This window comes from Vanessa cardui, chromosome 16 (genome assembly GCF_905220365.1).
Source record: "Vanessa cardui chromosome 16, ilVanCard2.1, whole genome shotgun sequence".
Lineage (NCBI taxonomy): Eukaryota > Metazoa > Arthropoda > Insecta > Lepidoptera > Nymphalidae > Vanessa > Vanessa cardui.
Genome location: NC_061138.1, coordinates 8,072,413 through 8,095,620, shown reverse-complemented (window position 1 = coordinate 8,095,620; position 23,208 = coordinate 8,072,413). Strand labels below are relative to the sequence as shown.

Here is a 23,208-nt window from a genome sequence, read left to right as displayed (position 1 = left end):
CCAGACCCTTTCCATAATGGGAGAGGAGGCCTTAGCCCAACAGTGGGAAATTTACAGGCTTTTACTTTACTTTAATTTACTTTTATGGATATACACAAACGTAAAACCCATATTTAAAAGGCATAGCGAAATATGATTACCACAGTAAAGATATTGCAAATCATGGTAATAGTTATCACAAAAAAATCATTTATATTTCCCAATCTATACCATGCTGTATATAACGCTGTGCATAACAGACTATGCGGTTTTCAAGCTGATCCCAAAGCGCGAGTAAAGCCACGGACGACAACAGGTATGAATATAAACCACGTTTTAACTTAAGGTTTTAAAAATGATATATCTTGTGTAAATAGTGACTTTGAGGGTTAGTACAAATATATCGGGGCGGGTGAAATTCCTTCAATATCTTCTTAAGGGCCTACTTTTGTTCATTCGAGGATCGAGCACATAAATCAGATCAGAAACACCGCTTAACATCTCCTTCAAGATTCTTATTGGACGACTTGCTTTTTGAGGTAAACACATCTCCAAGTATGTTGACTGTCTTAGGAGTATATTTTTTTTGTAGAATTTTGATTTACATTATTTGAACATAAGGTTAAATTTCTTTTACTAGGCATCATCGCAACCTCGGTTTTCGAAATATTGATGACAACATAATAGCTAGTAAAATCAATCAGTTGATAAGATCCATAAATATCTAGTTTGGCTTAAAGGACACGAAGCACGCAAATCATGCCGTACAAGCTGCTGTTTGTTGCGAACATCTATTCTGTAGGAACAGAGTAAAAATTCATAGTTGAAGACGATCGTGGAATGTGACATGCGACATTGACTCTTATAGAATACTAGCTGTTCCCCACGACTTTGCTAACGTGGAATATATTTTTGCCTCATTGGTGTCTATTTCATCTCTTAGGGTAGAATATCCAGAAACCCGTAAATAATACGTATCTTCTCATTTTAATCAGTATTCCAAAAATAAGGTATAATGTTCGTAACTGCGTGATGGAACATTCGGAATTCCATGCATCTGGTTAGAATTTTACCTTCTTTAGTATACTCAATTGAACGTATCCTACTTACTGAATTTCAAGTCCCTAGCTTTAATAGCTTACTTTGAGTCCATTTTATTTTAATCTTAAAATAATATCGAGTAAACAAAATATACTTGACCATTTACGTTCCGTTACTTTCCGTGATATTTTCCTTATGTTTTAGTTTTCTTATCTTATTGATTTATAATGTCCTATTATATTACGAAATCTTTATGTACCAAAAACATCTAGGTCTGTCTAGGTCCATTTCTAAATTATCAATAGTTGTTTTTATAATGGATTTATGATAAACATTACACGGTATATTTTTATTGTATTGCACGGTATGTTTTGCGTGATTAATTTCATTATTAAAAAAGTATTGAAACCAAAAATAATACTGAATATATATTATACGTATAGCTAGTCTCTTTTCTTTTCTTTCCCCCTCCCCAATCCTCTTTATGAATGCTTGCGTTATTTTTATACAAATTAACAAAATTATGATTCTTACACGCCGTTAATGCATATGTTTATCGAAAACGCTAGCGGAAACTAGATAATCTCTCAAATAACTATACAAGGAGGTTGTAAAAGCTTACTCGAATAAAGTATATTTGAATTTGATTTTTTTATCCATTATATTAGTTTATTATAAATGATATCCCTATCAAATTCAAGTGAAACATCTGGCACTATTATAAAAAATATTTTTTTTTATTCTGGCACATTGATAAAGAAATTTTTTTCTTTTTCATAATTTCGGACTGTAAAAAGAAATTTTATAACTGACCTATTTTAGCTTTCTTCGTAAAGCCGTGAATTACTTTTTCCAAAAAACTTATTGCGAACATAAATTATTACATTTTCAAATATCATAATACTAGTTATTAAAAATACACTTTTATAACATTGCGAATCTGTCCTCTTTCATAAACTAAAAAACTGAGAAACAGAAAAAGCAGTAGACAGCGAATAACATAGCGACTAAATATATTATCTATGAAAAGAATGTACTGGTGTTTCGAATTATTTTCGTAATCTTAGTGATACATTATACTTTACTTTTCTTAAAATATATGCAAGCAGACTATACCAGCCAAATTGGTTACACATATCTATTGCCAAACGTTGAGTTTTCGAGTGTCTTAGCTGAGAAAATGGGTCACAAACTGTCATGCACTTAACCAATCGATGCATATCCAGTGACCAGATACAATGTTATATATTAAAATATTCCATAACGATTCCTCCAATACGACCTTTTCTAACAGAATTAGAATCACACATTATTTTAATCTTTCTCTCATATATCTGTAAAAATAAAATAAATAGCTTATTTAAATTGTACTTATTATAATGTTTACCTCTTCTGATGACCTGGGGACCGAACTTCGAACGAAGAATTAATGTGTTCCTATGTGTTCTTTGTCGAAAACCAGGAAACTAGTTCCCTAATTACGATTGAACGGTTTTCATCATGAGTTACGGTTGCACTACACGATCACTGTAAACGAGACACACGAGACGTGGAGAAATGAGTAAATGAGCTTTTTGAACGGATTCCAAGCTTTGAGCTTATAAAGCCCCGTTCGCCCGCGATCAACAATTCACGTAGGGTACGCGGCACACGACCGGTTTTGCGCTGAAAGCGCTAACAGCACGCGGTTGCGAACTGGCCGATAGCTGGCCGACTGTGCGCTGTCGCTATTTACGCCCGCTTACCGCCCGCCCCGCACGCAGCCGCCCAGAGCTTTCTCTGCGCAACGCAACAACAAAAAATTTTTTCTTTAAAAACGGTTTATCGCCGAAGTTGCTATTTCATTAAACGTTTCTAATGCAAGATATGATAATTACTTTAAATTTAGATTTATATGCGTGAAAATGATATTCATATCTACATTCACGGAGAGACACAATTTTTTAAATTATACTAAAACAATATTGATATAGCAATGAAGTTATTTTGGCAATAACGCAAGATTTAAATTTTGATTGTAATGATGTTTATTTTCAAATATGTTTTGGTTTTATAGTATATATAAAAATACTTTTACCTATATATTTATATTTCTTCATTATTGAAGAAATATAAATTAGTTATACATGCCATGATCATATTTAAAAGAAATACTTAATATAAGCACTCATCACGGTTTCCCTGGAACCAAACTTGAAATTTTGTAGGTATATTTATTTATATATTTATAACTAAGTATTTGCAAGATGTAAGAATAGAGTTGCGTTGGGGTTAAAGAGTTTTACGTAAATATTTTTTACGTATAATTGAACTTTTTAGTCTTTAGTCAGAGTCCAAAAAAATATTTAAAAAAAAAACGGAAAGATGAAGGTGTTCTAACTTTTTAAAAATGTACAAAAGGTCGAGCTCTATACAATTTTCATATAAAAAAATTCAAACTATAGTCACATTTGCTGAATTATATGAACTATCACCTTCTACCCGGAAGGAGTAACATGGAACAACAGAGAGTGTAAATCTAGAACAGAACTGATTTATTACTGGACTTTATTTATAATAACTCTTCTGATTATTAAACGAAACTCCGCCAATTACATGTTAGTGTAAAAAAACAATTAAGTTTTCTGAATTTAAAATAAATAATACTTACTCACATTACAGTAAAAGCTTACTTGAATAAAGTAAAGTAAGCTCTGTATATAGAGCTTTTTAATACGACTATCGGTATAATTATACATAAAGTTAAAAGGTACTAATTAGAACAATTTGGATACGGTAATATATTAAGAAATTTATAAATTAAATAGTAGGCTCTGTTGTTGCTTTTTCCTGACTGTGGTATCATCTGCTTATATACAACCATAGCCCGACAAAAAAACATGGATATAAACTCAATTTATAGATAATTATGACCTTGATATACCTACTATCTATATTATATTACTATCTATGTTAAATTAAAAAAAAGAAAAATATATATATTAAAAAAAATTAACGTTTCCAGAAGCACGCAAAGGAAAACCGCAAAAATCCATAAATGGCCCATATAAACATTGGTAAAGAGCAAGGATCGAACCCACGGCCGATCCATAACGCGATTAACGAATACTTACTATTTCAAATATAAACATTTATTTCAACGAATTTTAGAAAAAAGATCCATATAATTTTATTTCAATGTAAGTCTTGCAAATTTAAGTTGAATATTTTCTACTTTATCTTTAACGCAAGGGTTTAACTCTCCATATTTAAAAATACTCTCAAATATTTAAAAAAAAGACACTAATCGGCCGTGTTTCAATGCTGCTATGTATGCTATTAATAGTAGAATACTGAATACATAATTATTAAAGTCACTTTGTGCCTTCAGACCGAGATTAAACAGTTATGTTTTTTGTTTACTAAATAGTGGATGCCATCAAAGATCAATTATAATATATTTAGTTTTTATTTCAATGGTGGCTTTCGTTCAAGCCCATCAGGATATGGACCCCCCTATATTCTAACGCCAAACAACAATACTTGTGTATGTAATGTGTTGCGGTTTTAAGGATAAATAGGCTACTGTAACTACTTTACTGTGGTATACTGTAACAGAGAACATTACATCAAAGTTTGTGGTGCATTAGTGATATTAGGAATTATTAAAATTCTTATGGTTTCAATATTAAGAGGCAGTGCTAACAATTTAACATCAGATGGGCTATTTTCCCGTCCGCCATATTAAAAAATAAACTAAAACCATAGCTACGATGCTCCTCTTCTTTTCGTCGTTCGGTCACGATATAAGACATTTATAATGTTAAATAATTATTAAAATAAAATGTATTTACAAATTTTAAGGATAAGGAATACTTTATTAGTTTTATAAACTACAAAACAACTGATGATAGATTTTGTACTGTTTAAAAAATCATAAAAACTTCTTCCTTACTCATAACTACCATGTGATTTGCTTTTAAGATTTAATTTAAATACAACAAATGAAAAAAAATTGCGCCAATTCTTAAGAGACTGTACCTATAGAGAAATAGATAGACGTTGCCAAATTGTAGAATAAAATATAAGTAATAATTTATCTTCTTTAATTTTTATTGTATAATGCATAAACTTCTTATTAAATTAATGTGGAACTTTAATATTACACAACATATCAGGGTAAAAATTAATTAACACTCTCATTAATTTTAAAAGTGATATACTTACATGAAGTTTAAGCAAGATTATTTGTATAGTCGAAGTAATACGAGGAAGAATAAAAAGGCAATAGCAAATAATCAGTCTATATCACTGAAGTTGATGTAAGAATTTTATCGATTAAAAAATTCTATCGATACAACGGACAAAATCTGTTCAGATATTTAAAAAGGTTTGGTAGAAAAATGAAACTCATATATACGCAAGTCCTATAAACAGTACATTCTAAGGAAAGAACAAAAATTAATGGAAATTTCTGAACGAAATCGGTCAATGTCAGCTGTACTGTAGTGACAAATAAACTCTCTGACAGTTTATTTTCAAAAGTTTTGTTAAAAAGAGCGGTTCGTATGTCTGTGATGTTTATGCATTGTGTATGCATAACATAAAAGCAAAAATTATCGCAGTTATAATATAAAATGAATTATTAATTCTATTGTTAAATTGTGGGCTAGGGATTTATATATAGTATCGTTAAAATTGAGTATATAGTTATGGCTAAGTGGAAGTTATGCCGTCAAACATTTGGAAATGAGGAATTTGAATTCACTGAAGGTGATGAAGTTAGGATCGGCAGAGGATTGGATAACACAATTACACTTTCAAGTATAGTGATATCAAGAAATCACTGCTTGATAAATGTCAAAAGACATGAAGTTACAATCACTGATCTTAAGGTTAAAAATCATTTATATTATTTTTTTACCATACGACTAAATTATCGAACTCTACTTTTTTCATAAAAATTAAAATAGGTAGCTAAAATATTCAACTCTAAGGTAAACTAAAATCCATCGCATAGTTTCTATGTACACTAAAATAATGTGTGTATATAAATTGTAACTATCTTAAAAGTTTTATTATTTTATGTCAATGAACATGTTAAGATATTATTATCATAAAATGAATTTAAAACAAAATTTTAACAAATCAAATATACAAATACTATACCGTACATGTTGAGAAGCTAAAAACTAACTCATATTTTATTGTTTATTGCCAAATAAATGTTAAAAATGTATTCAAAATGCATGAGCTGCTGTAAACATGCTGATCAATAAAACAGTTTTATTGAAAGGAACTTGTAACAATTTTTAACATTCATTATTATTATATACATATTTCCAAAGTTAAATAAGGACTTCCCTTGTTTTATAATACATTGAATAAGAATAATATATATATATATCAACATTAATAATTTACAGTATAATTAACCCCAAATTTCAATTAGATCATTATTGATACTTTCAGAGTTCTAATGGCATATATGTCGGACTTAAAAGGATACCACCAAACATTCCATACACATTATCTGAAGATGACCTTATAGGTTTTGGGTGGACAATTGGAGCCCCATTGGTAAAAATCATGGATTCGGAAAAATTTGTTTTTAAGCTGATCAAGACTGTAGTAGCTTCTATCGTTAGTCGTATACATTTTCAAAGCAACAGTGAAGAAGACATAGAGGTTGATAGTTACGTATCAAATACAAAAGAACACAAGCCAGTAATAAAAAATGAGGAATCACCGAATAGCAAAACAATGTTACAGTTAAAACGTAAATTAAATGTTGAAAGCAAGATTAGTGACCTTAAAAAGGAACCAGATGATAAATTTGATGATGATATAATAAACATAATATCTGACAGTGATAATGAACCAAAAGCACAAGAGTGTTTCAGTAAAAAAATTAAACTTGATCCTATAATAGAGGACTTAACTAAAGACAATATAAAAACTGAAAATGAAGACTTACAGTATGAAGCATTTAATGTTAAACAAGAATACTTGGGGTATGATGATGACGAACCAATTCAGATTGATAGTGATAGTGACAGTGAATCTGAACAGTGGTTTTTAAGGCTGTCACAGAGTTCACCTGGAAAGCCATTCACAAAAATTGAACAAAATAGAACAGATAAATTGGATACAAGCATCGAAGATAGTTCTTACAGTCAATTGGATGACATTGTATTTAATAACATTGATAAAGATAATGATGAAGAAGACTTTATTGATGATATCATTACAATACCACCTGAGCTTCCAGAAATACAACCTATCCCTGAAACAAAAGAATTGGAAAGTGCTTCAACTTCTTCAAAGGTGGAAGAAATCCTTGAAAGAGACCAAGTTGATGGAGTAAGCGTTGAAGATAATACTAATGAACTAGAAGAAGCACTTGTTCCAGTACAACAAGGTCCTCACACATCAATCAAAATGGCTCAAATGATAGAACCTCTGGTCAAACCAAGCCGAAGAAAATCTCATTATCAATCTACAGAAAGTAAGTTTTCAACTTTATTTAATAATGTAATATGACAGCAATGTCACAAATTTGTTTTTTTGTTTTAATATAACAATGAAAATAGTATTTTTTTTTGCTGTTATTGGATTGTGATATATGTAATTGTAAAGTGATAATAAATTAATTACAAACTAGGATTGTCACAAATATATGTACATATTTTTATAAAATATTATATATTTGGCTAAGCTGTGATTGAGAATTGAATTGTGCATTTTCACATAAGTTAGTCTATGTTTATAACACTCACATTTAAGAGAGATAAAAAACTATTTTTTTGACCTTTGTCCTTGGATAATGGATATTTGTTGGTAACATTTTTAATACATAAGCTACTGTACAAATTTTAAGCTGTATGAGAATGATTGTTAGTTAAAATGTCTGTAAATTGCATATTACAAGTTTACAAAATAATATTAATCTATGAATAACTTTAAACTTATATATATCCTTTTACACCTGTTTCTTATCTCACCTTTTTTCCTAATAAAAAACACATTACAAAATTACAAGACATACTCCAAATAAATTATTTAAAAATAGACTTGAAAAATATAATATAAAGAAGAATTTACATTACATGTACTTATTTAAAATTATCTGTAAGGAGTCAGTGTGGGTGTGTGGTCCAGTGATACTTGCTTATAGAATCAAAAGTTTGCTTGAATTTTTTCTAATTAGATTTAATTCCGACTGACTTCTTTATTCCAATACCAATTCTCTTATTCAATTAAAAAGTAAGTCTAATTTTTAATGAAATTTTATAGGTAAATCAAAAAGCAAATCAAATAATAAGAAAAAAACCAATAAACACACATCATCATCATCATCTTCGAAAAAATCCATATCCAATTCACAAAAAGAAGAACGAAAAAAGAAACTCAAAGAAATTGCTGATAAAGAGAAAGAAACTGACGATACTAACAAAAAAATTACAAATAACACAAATAAGGTTGTAAGTAATGTCAAAGTAACTACTTCAAACCGAGGCGCGTTTTTAACAGATGTCATTAAGGCCACAGTAAAACCTATGAAAAGAAGAAATAGCCAAGAAAAAGAGAAGATTAAGTCACCAACACTAGAATCAAAAATAATAAATGAACCCTTGCAAAAACTTGCAGAAAGCAATGATGGGTGTGAAAAATCTGATGCCAATGTATCAATAATATCAACTAAAACCAAAGAAAAACCTATAGAGAACAGAAAAAGTAAATCACAGTCTAGCAATAAAACATCTCCAAAAAGCTGTGAATCGGAGTACAGAATTCCAGCTAGAAGCTTAAAACCTTTAAATGATAGTAAAGAATCACAGTCTGGAAAGCCAGTGTCTAAGGTAGAGCCTCTTCCTCCTAAGAAGCCAGCAAAGCGGGTCCGTTTCTCGAACGCTGAACCGGTAGTACACTTGTTCCAAATTGAACCTGGAAATAAAATGAATAAAACGAAATTAGTTAAAACAAGATTGTTAGACGTTAGACAGAAACCTATATTCTCTTTAGAAAAAATAACTCTTATGAAAATCCTTCGTTGGAATCCCCAATGGTTGAATGAACAAATGAACACAGCAGATCCACCTCCAATTCTGGGTCACAATAATCCTCCTATGGCCATATACCACTCTTTTGATAGCCACAGACAGTATATTGGGTATGTTAGATTTCGAAATAATTATTTGTACCATTTAAAGAACATACGATAAATGTAATTGATATTTTAATTAATTCCAGACTTGTCGGAGATTTACTTCTGATGGAAATTTGGGAATGCATAACACAAGCGTACATGAGAATACGAAATCAAAACAATGGACTTCCCTTACGAATAGAGTCACTGCCGCCCGTACCTCCCCAAGAACGATACTTTGATTTATTTAATTTAAGTGTAAACAGTGCGTTTGATTTTTTTACATATTATATTTTTTTCTTTCTATTCAACATTTTAATAATAATAATATTGTATCATTTTCAGTTTCACTGCCTAATTCAGAAATGAAACATTTACCGAGAGTAGGTGAAATAATGATGGTCGAATTCGGACCAGAAAATGCAAAAATATGCAGATTTTTTTTCGTTCATAATGTACGATGTCTGCCGTCTCCGAAAAGTAATACTAATTCTACTAACTACAACTATTTTTTTGTTCATTGTTGTTATATAAAATAATTTACAAACTAACTTTTTCATTTCAGATAGCAAAACTTTCAGCTTATCTCTTTATGCGACATTTACTGATAAAATGATGTACTTAAAATCCGGTGAACTTGTGATAGGGCGGAATTTAGCGTATATTAATAATGAATTAACGCTATTTGAAGCTATGGAATATTTAGCCGGCTCTCCTCTTAGTCAAGCAATTCTTAGGCCTCAAACCTGTCACTACCCCACACATGACACTACTATAAATATGAATACGCAGGTAATTTTTAATCTATAATTATACAATTATATTTGTCACAAAATTATTCGATCTCGAAAGTTGGTATTTCCTATTTTAGGAATCATTTTATTTGATAACTTGATTTCAGCAAGGATTTTTCGCAATTTCAACCTCTATCATCCCCCCATCGAAACCTTCAAATACAACATTATTAATGAAAATTAGTATTCGTTTAAAACCCACAAGATAAAACATTTTATATTGTAGTTATATGTTTGGATAATATTTTACAGCATACACATGCCATAATTCCGCATTAGTCATCATTACACTGATTATTTATAACTTTGCATCCTCCAAAATGAACCGATATACCCAGTCGATATACAAGTTACAACGTGGACCTACAACGAATAGAACAATCCTTTATCAATAAAAAATACAGCTATGAGTCTTTGTCATAACAAATATTCCATCTTAGAAACCCTGCCTTGAGCTATCTAGTTCGTGCAACATATATGAATAGTAAGGAAGCTTGGAAAGAAGTCCTTTGTGCTATACGCGATCTAAATATCACGGGCGATACCCGTACTGGCAGTCCCAAATCTGATAATACAAACAGCTATCACAAAAGATTTTCTTAATAGCTTTCCTCGCTTTAACAATGATAATGCATTAGACAATAGGAACTATGTATAAAATTATATATATATATATATATACATTTGTATGAAATACGTAATTCTATGTGTTGTCTTTAATGTAAAACCCCTTATCTAACGGAAGCTACGTCGAGTGTTCGCTTGATTCACATTGAGTCATTAAGGCCCAGCAATAACCATCGCCAAACGCTGTTAAAAATTAAATTATTTCTTGATTCTTGACCCTTTACTGATCTACTTGCATACTTATGCTTATCTTACATCTTCCCTATGTATCTAATAAAGTAAGTGCCGGATTTTTAGAAAACGAGGCCAAGGTGAGCTGCAATATCGTCAAAAGTTGCCTCAAAAGAGTAGTGACAACCTTACCTTTCTTGCACTACTATACATGATAAATTATTTTCCATTTTCGAACTAATAAGACATCTTGCTAATTACTCCTCAGGATTTATTATTATTATTTATTGAGCAATAATATAAGCTTTATTATTACAAGGTTGCATGATCCGCCCCATGAGATACTTGTGATCCAAGCCAAGCAATTAAAATCGAGGAATGCGACTTTTTCTCTAGTTTTGAAAAGGTCTTACTAAGTTACAACTTGTTTACGACCTTATGTTTTACATTTCATAGATATGTGTTTTTAGTTCACAGAAAGTATCTCTACAATTTGAGTCCCATAGAAAATCTTAGCATATCACTTCTTGTTTGTCAATGCAATGGTTTCTCTATATGTATACAGTCCAAGAAATTAACGTAATACTCCATTGATCTTCCGGGTAGGCCATTGCAGTACAGCCTTTATTCACACAGGGTCCATTTTTACTACTTTGCGTAGATAATTACCTGCCCTGAATGAAATACTTCTTTCTTAAATGGGCTCTTTGGTTTATTTGGGCTCAGTTTCCAATTGGCTTTGCGGATCAAATTGAATGGCATATTTACCAGATTCTTGAAGCATCGCCTTATTAATAACCATAAGGTTGTATTGACAAATATCATGACCGCTAATACAGCTTGAATCCATTTCTAATTCTCATACCAAACGTTATCTTTTCCTTAGCTTTTGGATATATCGAACTTGCCACTAACCACATTTTAAATTAATAGTGAAAAACCATTCCATGCCACTGAGCATACTCAAAGTGTCGTCTATTCGAAGCGCACTATAACTATTTTTCTTGATAACATTTTTCAACATCACATTGTCCACACAGAATCTTGTGCTACCATTTTTCGCAAGGACTACCGGTGATGACCCCGGGCTCGTAGACGATCGACGGTTCGATTGTTCCGATGTTAGCCATATACTTCGTATATATTTTCAATTTAATTAATATGATCATGTGCCTGTTTAATTTATCTTTAGGTGATAATTTTTTCTTAGATGTATCTTGGCTATCGAATCGACTGCTTTTAGCATAGAGGTATTTAACAATTTCATATAGTTCACTGGTTTACTCCTTCCTGTGCAGACTTTTTTTTATTAATTACTCTTTGCCATTTCGTCTTAACTATTTCTGCTACACAAGGGTCTGTTATGCTAAAATGATATATGACAAATGACGAACTTCATCGGCCAAAGGTCGATCAGTAAATGTTACTGTTTTAATGTGTAGCTACCGAGATATTTTAATTATTTACTTTTTATTCCAGTGGACAAAGACTTTAAACCCAAGTCAAAAATTAGCAGTAAGTCGTTCTGTGTCCGCGGCACTCGGTGACGAACCCAGCTTACAAATGGTACAAGGACCACCGGGAACAGGTACATATACTCAACAATACTATATTTTATATTACTGTTTATAAGAAGTTATGTACATATAACAATAATTTATAAGTTCGAGAATTTTTGAGACATTTACTTATGCGATTTTCATTATATTTATAGCTCAGCATGTGTAACACAGTTAAATATATGGGGCCATAGAAATTTCATGATTCTGAGAGTGACCCCCACTTCCTAATAGGATATCAAATTTTGGAATTTTTTCATTTAGAAATGTTCGAATTATGTATATAACAGTATTTCGAGAAATTGGTCAGAAAAATATAAATTTATATATAGTATCATCGTCGTTACAGAAAGTACTTCCATGGCTCGTCTATAAATTTTTTGGATACGACCCCCAAATACAGTTGTAATAGCTGTCAAAGTTGGGTATACCGATTCTCCATTTTTACTCCAAGACAATGAGATCCAAACCTAGATGCTTTTGTCAAAGCATGAAAGCTGGAAATGGTCGTTATTTAAACTTAAGATTTGTACATGACGTCATGAAAGTTATGACTTTTTCCTCTACCTATCAGCGTGTGACGTTATTGTTATATGGGCCTCAAATTATTTACATAAGTTTTCTTTATTGCAGGGAAATCGAGCGTAATCTGTGCAATGGTCATGACTTACTTCTACAATGCGATGAACAAAAGATACCAGGACCGCGGCAAAATATTAATCTGTGCAACGAGTAACGCCGCCGTGGATGAGCTAGTAATCAGGTTGCTCAACATCAGGCAAAGTTTACCTAAAGGTAATTTCAAAAGAGTAACTACTGGTAACGGAGTAACTTCGCAATGGGCGCCAACTAGTGAGAGCTCTTAATATAATTCTATAAAATGACGATTTAAAATTGTTCGTAGAATACTTGAATGACCTTAATACAGTTTTTTAATGCAATCAAAGACAATCTAGTGGACATCCTATAAAGTCAAGTGGGGTGGTGGTGGGTGAAGATAGAGGCCCCTCGACGCCATTTTCCATGAAAAAATGGCCGCGTCTAAACTAGTCTCCCTTGATATAGAGTGAAATATTGCTAGAAATGTTCAATACTCAATTCACCTGAAGCCTGGCATCACTCATGTAATAAAATCGATCAACCAGGCTTCAATCGATTGTATTCTCTAACGTAACCGTCCGTTCGTTGGTCGGCCGCACATTTGACTAGTCTCCCTTGATAAAGAGTGAAATATTACTAGAAATGTTCAATACTCGATTCACCTGAAGCCTGGCAACACTCATACAATAACATCGATCAACCAGGCTTCAATCGATTGTGTTCTCTAATATAACCGTCCGTTCCCTGGTCGGCAGAGGAGCGGTTCCGCATGGTGCGCGTTGATTAATCAGTCATCAATCGATCGTATGTATGTATTCTCTAATATAACCGTCCGTTCGTCGGTCGGCAGAGGAGCGGTTCCGCATGGTGCGCGTGGGGCGGCTGGAGGCCATGCACGCGCGCGCGCGCGACGTGAGCTCGCAGCAGCTCGCGCAGCGCGACCACGCGCGCGCGCGCGCCGACGCCGCGCCGCCCGCGCGACACGAGGAGGTGACCGCCCGCACTGTTACTGTGTCTTTGTCATGTTTAACCACAGCCTGTAGATTTCCCACTGCTGGGTTAAGGCCTCCTTTGCCCTTTACCGCCCGCACTGTTACTATGTCTTTGTAATGCTTGACCACAGCCTGTAGATTACCCACTGCTGGGTTAAGGCTTTTTCCTCTTTTAGGAGAAGAGTCGAAACATATCCCCCCCCCCCCGCTGTTCTAGTGCGGGTTTGTAGAATGCACATATGGCAGAATTTCGATGAAATTAGACACATGCAGGTTTCCTCGCTATGTTTTCGTTCATCGTCGAGCACGAGATGATTTATCAACACAAATTAAGAACGAATATTCAGTGACCTACCTGGATTTGAACCCGCGATCATAGGTTAAGATGCACTCGTTTCGACTACTGGGCCATCTCGGCTCACTTTTAGTGGTAATATTTTAAGCTGACGTGTTGAAGATGTCTGGCGTCAAAGATGGCATTTTGTTCAAGGTGCCACCTCTGTACTGTGTGTGGGCTGTGCACGTTCTATACATTCAAAACTCTCAACGATAAAATCTTATGTTCTTCAATATATCTGAACCCATTTAGAGTTGTTATTAGTCTATATATATAAAAGCGAAATACCGCTCACTGATTCACGAAACCTCAGAAACTATAACACCTACAAATTTGATATTTGACAGGTAGGTTTCTTCTAGGCTGTAGGTCCGCTTAAAACGGATTTTACAAACTCCGTCCTTAAAGGTAACCCCGTTAGGGGTGAAGTGAATAAAGTGCAGTTCACTAGTTCTATAATAATGTTATTCAAAATGTTGAGATGAATTTATATGCTCGTCATAATTACACACTACAATAAATGTACATCATATTTTACTTTTTTGTAAATATTATATTTATAATAATTATTATTATAATATTATTATAATTTTTATATATATTTATAATTATAAATTTTAAATGTAAAACATTTTGTACTAGATTTCTCACCTGGAAGCGAAGATAAATATGTGGAAAACGCAAGCCCGAGACGCGAAAGACCCCGTGCGGGTAGCCTACTGCCAGGGGAAGGTGGCCAATCTGGCTGAGAGGATCAATTTGGTATGACACTCTATTTGTATCAAATCACATACAAACTAAGCTAATTTCTCAGATGTTATTTTATTTTATTATTGTATGAAAAAAATAATCGGTCAAATACAGCTTAAAAGAAAAACCGCTGAGTTTCTTGCATCGATTCTTCTGAAATCAAATACTTTAACAAGTACTTTTGAATCGTTATTCAACAACTACATTAAGTGAAGCTACCACTGTTTCGGAATGTAGCTTCTATCGAGAAGTATCTGCGAGAAACTCAATAGTTAAGGTTAGGTTAATTTGTTACTCGATGGTTGCTGTTCTGTCCTTACTACTTTTCTGCTGATGCTGCCAATGTTAGGATGTTGATATCACCTAAACTGTCACTGCTGAACTGTGCCATATAGTCAATGTTTATGGCACTGGTTCTTTCACACGTATGGTCCTGCTTAGACTCACACGCACGAAGTTCTACGGCTCGAAGGACCAAAAAAGGTAATGTACGGGCTGATACGTGCCCTATACACCCTTGGTTGATAGTTAATAATTGATATAAGTTGATACGCTTGATAATTGATAGAAGTTGATATGTTTGATAACTTTATTTGATAAAATGATAATTTGCTAATTATATAATGATATTGAGACCCGTGAGCACGCGCGGCTGCACGTTGCCGGACTGAGGTATAAAATATAATTTGCCGTTGTAGCGCGGTTTGCTTACGCTACAAATCAGCGTGTTAGCCCGTACAGTTACTCTTTTTCAACATTTATAAGCGGTGAGAGCTTCCGGCATGTGCGATATGTAGCGTTTGTTGGCGCGGCTGCACGTTGCCGGACTGAGGTATAAAATATAATTCGCCGTTGTAGCGCGGTTTGCTTACGCTACAAATCAGCGTGTTAGCCCGTACAGTTACTCTTGTTCAACATTTAAAAGCGGTGAGAGCTTCCGGCATGTGCGATATAGTGCGTTTGTCTGTGGCGCAGCTGCGCGGCGGCGGCGCGGAGGGCGAAGCGCTGCGGCCCGAGCGCCTGCTGCACGCCGAGCGCCGCATCATCGACTGCGCGCACATCATCGTCACCACGCTGGCCAGCGCGCACAACTACAAGATGAGAGGGTAGCGCGCCTTGCTTACTGCTTACCCTTGCCACTGATCCTTGTGATCGAACGCTCGTCGATTCTTCGTTTAGTTTAGCTAGAATTAAAAGATACATAATTCAATTATTTTTCAATAATTCAATTATTTGATATAAAAATAATAACATTATTTTACGAACACCCTATACGCACTTAACAAGAAAAAAATATATACATCTACCGACATGGAGTTATTTCAATAAAAATTTTTTGTAATATTACCTGCATGTCACTAATGTTATCATTATATTTTCTCTGTATAATTTAGTTTAGTATTTGTACTTTTTTTTTAATCAATTTTACTTTTATAATGATTAGAGTCGATGACGCAGGGTGCACGGGAAAACTTCTCGAGTTTATGTTTGCACCCTTTAAACGAAAATATTATTGTATATATGTTAACAAATAAATAAATAATAAAAAAAAAACACTTGTAGTATTGGAATTATTAAAAACATTTTTATAATACAGTATATTCGGTACATATATGTGACGTAGAAGAAAATGGTATAACAGATGCTTTTTATTGTTTTATATTTCAGTTTGAAGGGTCGCATAGCCCTCTGCATAGTGGACGAAGCGGGACAGGCGATCGAACCGGAGACGCTCATTCCGCTGACGCTGGACGTGACTCGCCTCACGCTCATCGGGGACCCGCAGCAGTTGCCCGGTTTCATTTGCTCGCAAGTGAGAATCCACTCGCTACATTTTGTTCCAAAATGCTTTATGACGTCAGTTACAAATAGCCAGTATATAAGACTTTGGGTAATCCTGGCTGGATAGCACGGCACGACTCACCAGTCATTTTACTGGCAAATAAACTGTGTACTGCAGAGTTCGCTTCTCGGGTATCTGAGTACTGTATTAGAGGCATAAAGCGTAACGTCTCGTGTCCCGTTGTGTTGTCCGTGCGATAACTGTCCGTCCCCGCCAGCGCGCCAAGCAGCACGGCCTGGCCGAGAGCCTGTTCTCGCGGCTGTCGTCGGGCGGCGCCGACCCGCGCGACGGGCCCGTGGTGCTGCTGGACCAGCAGTACCGCATGCACCCCGCCATCGCCGACTACCCCAACCGCGCCTTCTACGGCGGCCGAGTGCGCAGCGTGGCGCCCCCCCCGGCCAGCCTCGACCTGCCGCCCTACACCATGCTCGCCATCTCCAGCGGCGACAAGGGACAGGGTTCGTGTCACATCGCATGAATATATTATATGTAACCGAAGGTTGCAAGGGCAACTAATATGACAATGTCCTTTAAAATAATTCCCCCACTAGAGCTCGTCAAAGTAAAACCCGCACACGTGCTCCGTCCACAGGCCAGTCGGGCGCGAACGAGATGGAGGCGTGGGGCGTGGCGCGCGTGGCGGCGGCGCTGGCGGGCGGCGTGCGCGCGCGCCGCCTGTCGCTCGCCGTCATCACGCCGTACAGCGCGCACCGAGACTTGCTGCGCTCCTGCCTGCGCGCGCTGCAGGACCCGTGCGTACCGACCCCACCCCCCCGCCTACTGACGTTACGACGAGTAATGCAAGCGACTTCTCTGGCGACAGGTCGGAGAGCCCGGTGGAGGTGAACACGGTGGACAGCTTCCAGGGCCAGGAGCGCGACGTGGTGGTGGTGTCGCTGGCGCGCAGCCACGGCGTGGGCTTCCTCACGGACACGGGCCGCATGAACGTCATGCTGACGCGCGCGAGGCACGCGCTGCTCGTGTGTCTCAACCCGCTCGCGCTCGTGGTGCGTGCCTGCTCTCTGGATACTCGCTCTTTTACTTTTTTTTTTTCTTTTTTTTATGTTATAGTTTGGCGGACGAGCATATGGGCCACCTGATGGTAAGTGGTCACCATCACCCATAGACAATGACACTGTAACAAATATTAACTATTCCTTACATCGTCAATGTGCCACCAACCTTGGGCACTAAGATGGTATGTCCCTTGTGCCTGTAGTTACACTGGCTCAATCACCCTTCAAACCGAAAAACAACAATACTGAGTACTGTTATTTGGCGGAAGAATAACTGATGAGTGGCTGGTACCAACCCAGACGGTACCACCAAGTAAACGCTCTATACGCAAGCAACCAAAGCGACTCGACTATTAAATTATCCATGTTACGGGGTGATAAATACTCCAATTCCACATTGCACTGTGTTCATTTTAGTAAATTTTGCTATCGACTAGGACTTGCTATTTTGAAAGTTATTTTTTTATACCAACGTCAATGTCATTGTTATTTAGAATTTTGCGTGAGAAAAATATTTATAGATATTTGACATGCCACCAAATATTCTTGGATAAACTGATTGCAGACAGCTTTTTATTATATTTAAAGTCGTTAAAAGTTTCGTTCGTAATAGGCTATTTGACAATGCGAAAAATAAATTGTGAATTATTGTAATCAGTGTATATTATGAATTTGAAAATGGTTATTTACTAATGAAACTTGAAAATAATACTTAATTTATTCAAAAATCAATAAATAAAAGTGCATTTATTTTTTCAAACGTTTGTCACGTGACACAATACGCTTCTGATTGGCCGGGCTTATAATGAAGTCACTTTCTTGTAAACCTTGCTTTTCTGCTATATATACCACAGATTATAATACAGCAAAGTGACGTCACCGACCCCATTGCAGTGCCATATTGTCCATGTAGCGTTTTCGCGCGTTATTTAAATATGGTATTGTAAATATGATATTTTTCGGCAAATATGTACTAAAAATAAAAAAATCAACTTTGACTGGGTTCCTTAACCTCTACTAAATAATATAAAATGGATTTAAAAAACCAGTCAAATAGCCTATTTAAGGCTAAACTAAATTAAAGGTTAATGATATATTGACTGAAATCACATTATAGCATATATTAATTTAATACTATGTCGTATGTATCTCGATACTTTGAGGAGATTCCCCTTACTGCCAAAACCAGCATTATAATACTTGTTTCTCATGTTTCGAGCCTCGTTCGGTTCTGCGGTCAATTAGAAGGTAAAGCCAATTTGGCATCTAAAACATTGGTGAGCTGAGCAAGTAAGGTACTTGATACTTCAATACAAATCCCAAGGTTTCAAAAAAAGAGCTGTTAAATTTCTGGTTTCCATGGTCATTAGTAATCACTTTACATCGGATTAAACTAAAAAAAATAAGCACAAGTGCCAAACATAAACACAAGCTTAACTATCTAGCTCTCCAATTGCTTGTTATACTTCAAAACAATATACAGCCTGTACAATTAAAAGTCATCAATATATTATATTATGCGTATATTATGAACATAAAAATTATTAATTAATTGTGATCTTTTTCTGTTTTCAGAGAAATAATCAATGGCAGACGTTAGTTGATGACGCACGTAATAGAAGAGTTTACAAAACACTTCCAAACAAAATATGCCAACACGCGTCGGTTCGGTCAATTTCTAATGCAGAAGTTTTGAATTATGTTACAAGCTCGTAAATGAGGCTGTTACTTTATTTACTTTACCCGTAAATAAGTGACATCTCTTTACTAAAAAATTGTGATTTCTAATCAATTAACATTAGTTTTGTGGCATTTACCTTTTACATCGTGCCATCATAGCTTTACATTTAATTTTTGTACTCGTCAGTAATTGTAAGATAATAATAAATAATAATTCATCAATAATATGTTTAAAATAAGTTACAATGTAATATTTGAACATACAATTTTAAGCACTAAACTACTGTAACGGTAACCCATACTTGATAAACAAAATTGATAAAATAAATTAAGACGGTATACTCATATTAAAAAACAACCAGTCCTGCCTCAAGCAATGCTAATAACATTTACTTCTTTCTAGTTAAGAATAAAGAAGCCTCGTTCCATTTCCACTAAAATTTCCTTTAGTACAGCCTATTTTAATCAAAGAGGGAGTAATGATAACAAAGCTTGGATTGACGTATCCCCTGCGATTTACAAAGTTCAGGTACATTACGAATTACAAAGAGCTGTGGATTTATTCTTATTTATTTTAATACTACATTTTGTACACTACAGATCTCGACACATTGACAAGTTTTCATTTTGTCAACGAACAAAACTTCAATTCTATATCGAAGTTTTTTATTATCTACTTCTCCTGTGATTCTAATAGGCTTTATAGCACGACACAACTTAGATGTCGCATCGACAAAATTCGTAAAACCGATCACATCCGAATTGAGTACGCTGTCCCAAATTATCAATATTTATTTCTCATGCGAATATGATCTTTACACAAACGTAATAACTTGTAATATAAACTAATATTTTCGTCAATTTGACACGCCGATTTACATGCACTTTTATTCTTGAATTGAACTAACGCGAGAATCTATAGCGTCGAATGACGCGATAGGGAGCTATTTCTATTGGTTGTGTAAATCGGCAGTAATCGATTTTATTTTCATTCCATTGCATTTTCCGATGCTACATCTAATTTGTGTCGTACTATACAAGTGCACGTAAGCTTAAGCAGACCAGTGATACGGAGTAGCATTTAACTGTCACATTATTTTGAATTTATATACAAATATATGTAGAAGTTTGTATGTAGTTAACTATGGTATGTAACCAATGAACTGGTTTAAAAAGAAAACAATTTTAGTGTAACAAGACAATAAAGCCTACATTTACATATGTTACACGACTATCCAAAAATTATCCTATAACGATTAGAGTTAATTTCATATTTTTTTATAAATATTTTACAGTAACAAAATATTCGGAATTTCGCAAGAAAAAAAATTGTTACTTGAGTAAGTAATGTAATACCATTGAATACAACTAATATAAGGTATAATCTATGAAGTCTTATGTATATATAAATATAAGTTTTGATGTTAGATAGTGTCTAACGATGTCGTTGTTCTTACAATAAAATATGAAAAACACGATTTTTTAATTCATTTAATATCAAGCAAATATTAGTTCTTTGTGTATTTTATGTTCAATGTTAACAGAACAGCAATGTTTAAGAAGAGTTTTCTTTTACGATCAAACACGATACTTATATACTCGACATACGACCAACTAATACATTTCCTACATTTGAAATGCAATTAAGGAAAACATTTAAAAAAGTAGAATTTTCTAAAAATATGGTGTTGCGAGGTCCCAAAAAAGACTAACTATTACCTATACATATCATAAAATTGGAGTGTCTGTTAGTAATATCAAAATATCCCTTCTCTACGCAATTGATATATTATAGTTATACCAAAATATTTTTTTTACAATTTATGTCGCACCTCTGTTTGTTCCGGCTAATCTCTGAAACGACTGGACCATTCACTGGCAGATAACTGACATAATAGGGAGTAACTTAGGCTACAATAATATTATTTTTTTTGTTATATTCAAAGGCGTACAAGGTCGTGGGCACATCTAGTACCTTACACAATTTTTAAATATATATCTTAACTTTTCCTAAAAAAAATTGACATGACGCACGCCCAACTTTACTTGTTCTCTGAAAAAAAAAACATGAAATAGTCCAATTTATGTTTATAGCATCATCAAAACACAACTCTACGACAAGCTTATGGTCAGCTATCGGATATCCTTTTCATCTAGTCATTTAAATTCTTTTTCTTTTTTTGAGTAAGCCGTATTATTATTATACAGGCAGTGCTGGCGATAGTTTTCCGGATGTGAGACCTCATCGATCTTGAGCAAAACTGGCTTGATTTTGTACGCGACCACAAATACTGCTAACGAGTCAGTACGTGGCTTCTTAATAACGACTTTATCAATTCGTATTGAATCTAGGTATATAAAACATGAGCAAATTATATATCAAAATGGTCGCCAGCTATTTTAAGCAGAGAAAAATTGCAAATTTTGGGAGTAATAATTTTTTTACACTGGTAGTTTTACATAGTTCCAGTGAAAAAACCAAAGTCTTCTGACAAAATTAGCTATCAGAAACTCAGTACAGGGATAAATAAAACAAAATATTACAGCAGGATTTCTTTTTTAGCAAAAAATCCATTGCAGAAAATTATTTTCATAACCACTTATAAATGTCAAATTACAGTATTACACAATTGATGCCCATCCATCTACAATGGACATTAACAAAATTAACATTAGCTAAGGTAACAAACTAAGGCCTACGTAAGTTAATTGTAATCCTAAATAAGTCCTTAAACACAGTATCGAGTACGAAGTTCGACGTAAGAATTCGACGAAGAAAGTTTTAAAAAATACAAAAATAAATGCTAAATAATCAAATAAACATAACAGTTATCACGATTTATGTTTCTGAAAAATAACAAGTAATATTGACTCTAACTAATACTTCTGCGAAAATTAGCTCCATCTTCTACACCTCAACTATTTTTATCATAATTGAATATGATTAAGGAAATATCATTAAATATGTACTTTAATTTAAAAAAAACATACCATATACAAAAAAACTTGTAGCAGTACAAGGATATATAAAAAAATCTTGAAATGTCTAAAGAGATCTGTTGTATATAGTTCGTTAAGCTACAACTTTTATTATGAACATGACATGCTTAAATAACAAAGGAACTTAATTTCGGTACAGGCAGTTTAAGGTGCACATTATATATTTTTTTAAGGATAGTATTAGATGATGAATTAATATTTTTCACATACATATGTGGCCTAACAAAATTTACTTTTATTATTACCCCACGTTATGCTCCGATATACTTATTACTGGACTGTTAATCTGTTACTTTGCTACTACTAATTTTATTTTTTCAATTAATTTTATTTAATAAACATTAACGTTATATCGAAGTTCACAAGTTACGTAGATTTATTTTACAAAAATATAAGCCCATGTTGATATTTACATAATATTTCGAACTTACCATATTTACAAAAAGGATTAATTGCGAAAGAATTATTCTATATTTAAAAGTAGTACATAGTAAATAAAAGTTTTATGCATAACTACGCGCTATGGACATCGTGTTATATAATATTTCTATCTATTGGGTAATATCTTTTAAAGTAAATAATATACTACAAAATCGAAACTTTAATCATAAAAGTTAAGACTATTTGAATTTTATTCTGCTTCAACTTTTTTTTTATTAAAATAAACGAATACGAAAACAAGTCAATGTGG

The 23,208-nt window shown here is 34.0% G+C and overlaps 2 protein-coding genes across 10 annotated transcripts in view; one reads left to right on the top strand and one right to left on the bottom strand.

The window, feature by feature from the left end:
* The window catches only part of LOC124536099 (potassium voltage-gated channel protein Shab), a 39,567-nt gene extending 36,833 nt beyond the window's left edge, over positions 1-2,734 (bottom strand). For all 9 annotated transcript variants that reach the window (XM_047112535.1, XM_047112536.1, XM_047112537.1 and 6 more), the window contains exon 1: positions 2,408-2,734. The gene's annotated coding sequence lies outside the window, so the exon portion shown is untranslated. The remainder of the gene's footprint in view (positions 1-2,407) is intronic.
* A 2,802-nt stretch (positions 2,735-5,536) lies between these two features.
* Positions 5,537-20,986, top strand: LOC124536253 (helicase sen1). The gene is made up of 16 exons (XM_047112759.1): positions 5,537-5,894; positions 6,472-7,507; positions 8,296-9,172; positions 9,253-9,413; positions 9,494-9,628; positions 9,714-9,940; positions 12,220-12,328; positions 12,933-13,094; positions 13,750-13,889; positions 14,871-14,990; positions 15,954-16,084; positions 16,647-16,791; positions 17,039-17,279; positions 17,414-17,573; positions 17,645-17,828; positions 19,413-20,986. The coding sequence occupies exons 1-16, from the start codon at positions 5,712-5,714 to the stop codon at positions 19,551-19,553; spliced, it is 4,152 nt and encodes a 1,383-aa protein (XP_046968715.1). The 5' UTR covers positions 5,537-5,711; the 3' UTR covers positions 19,554-20,986.
* Positions 20,987-23,208: the final 2,222 nt, after the last annotated feature.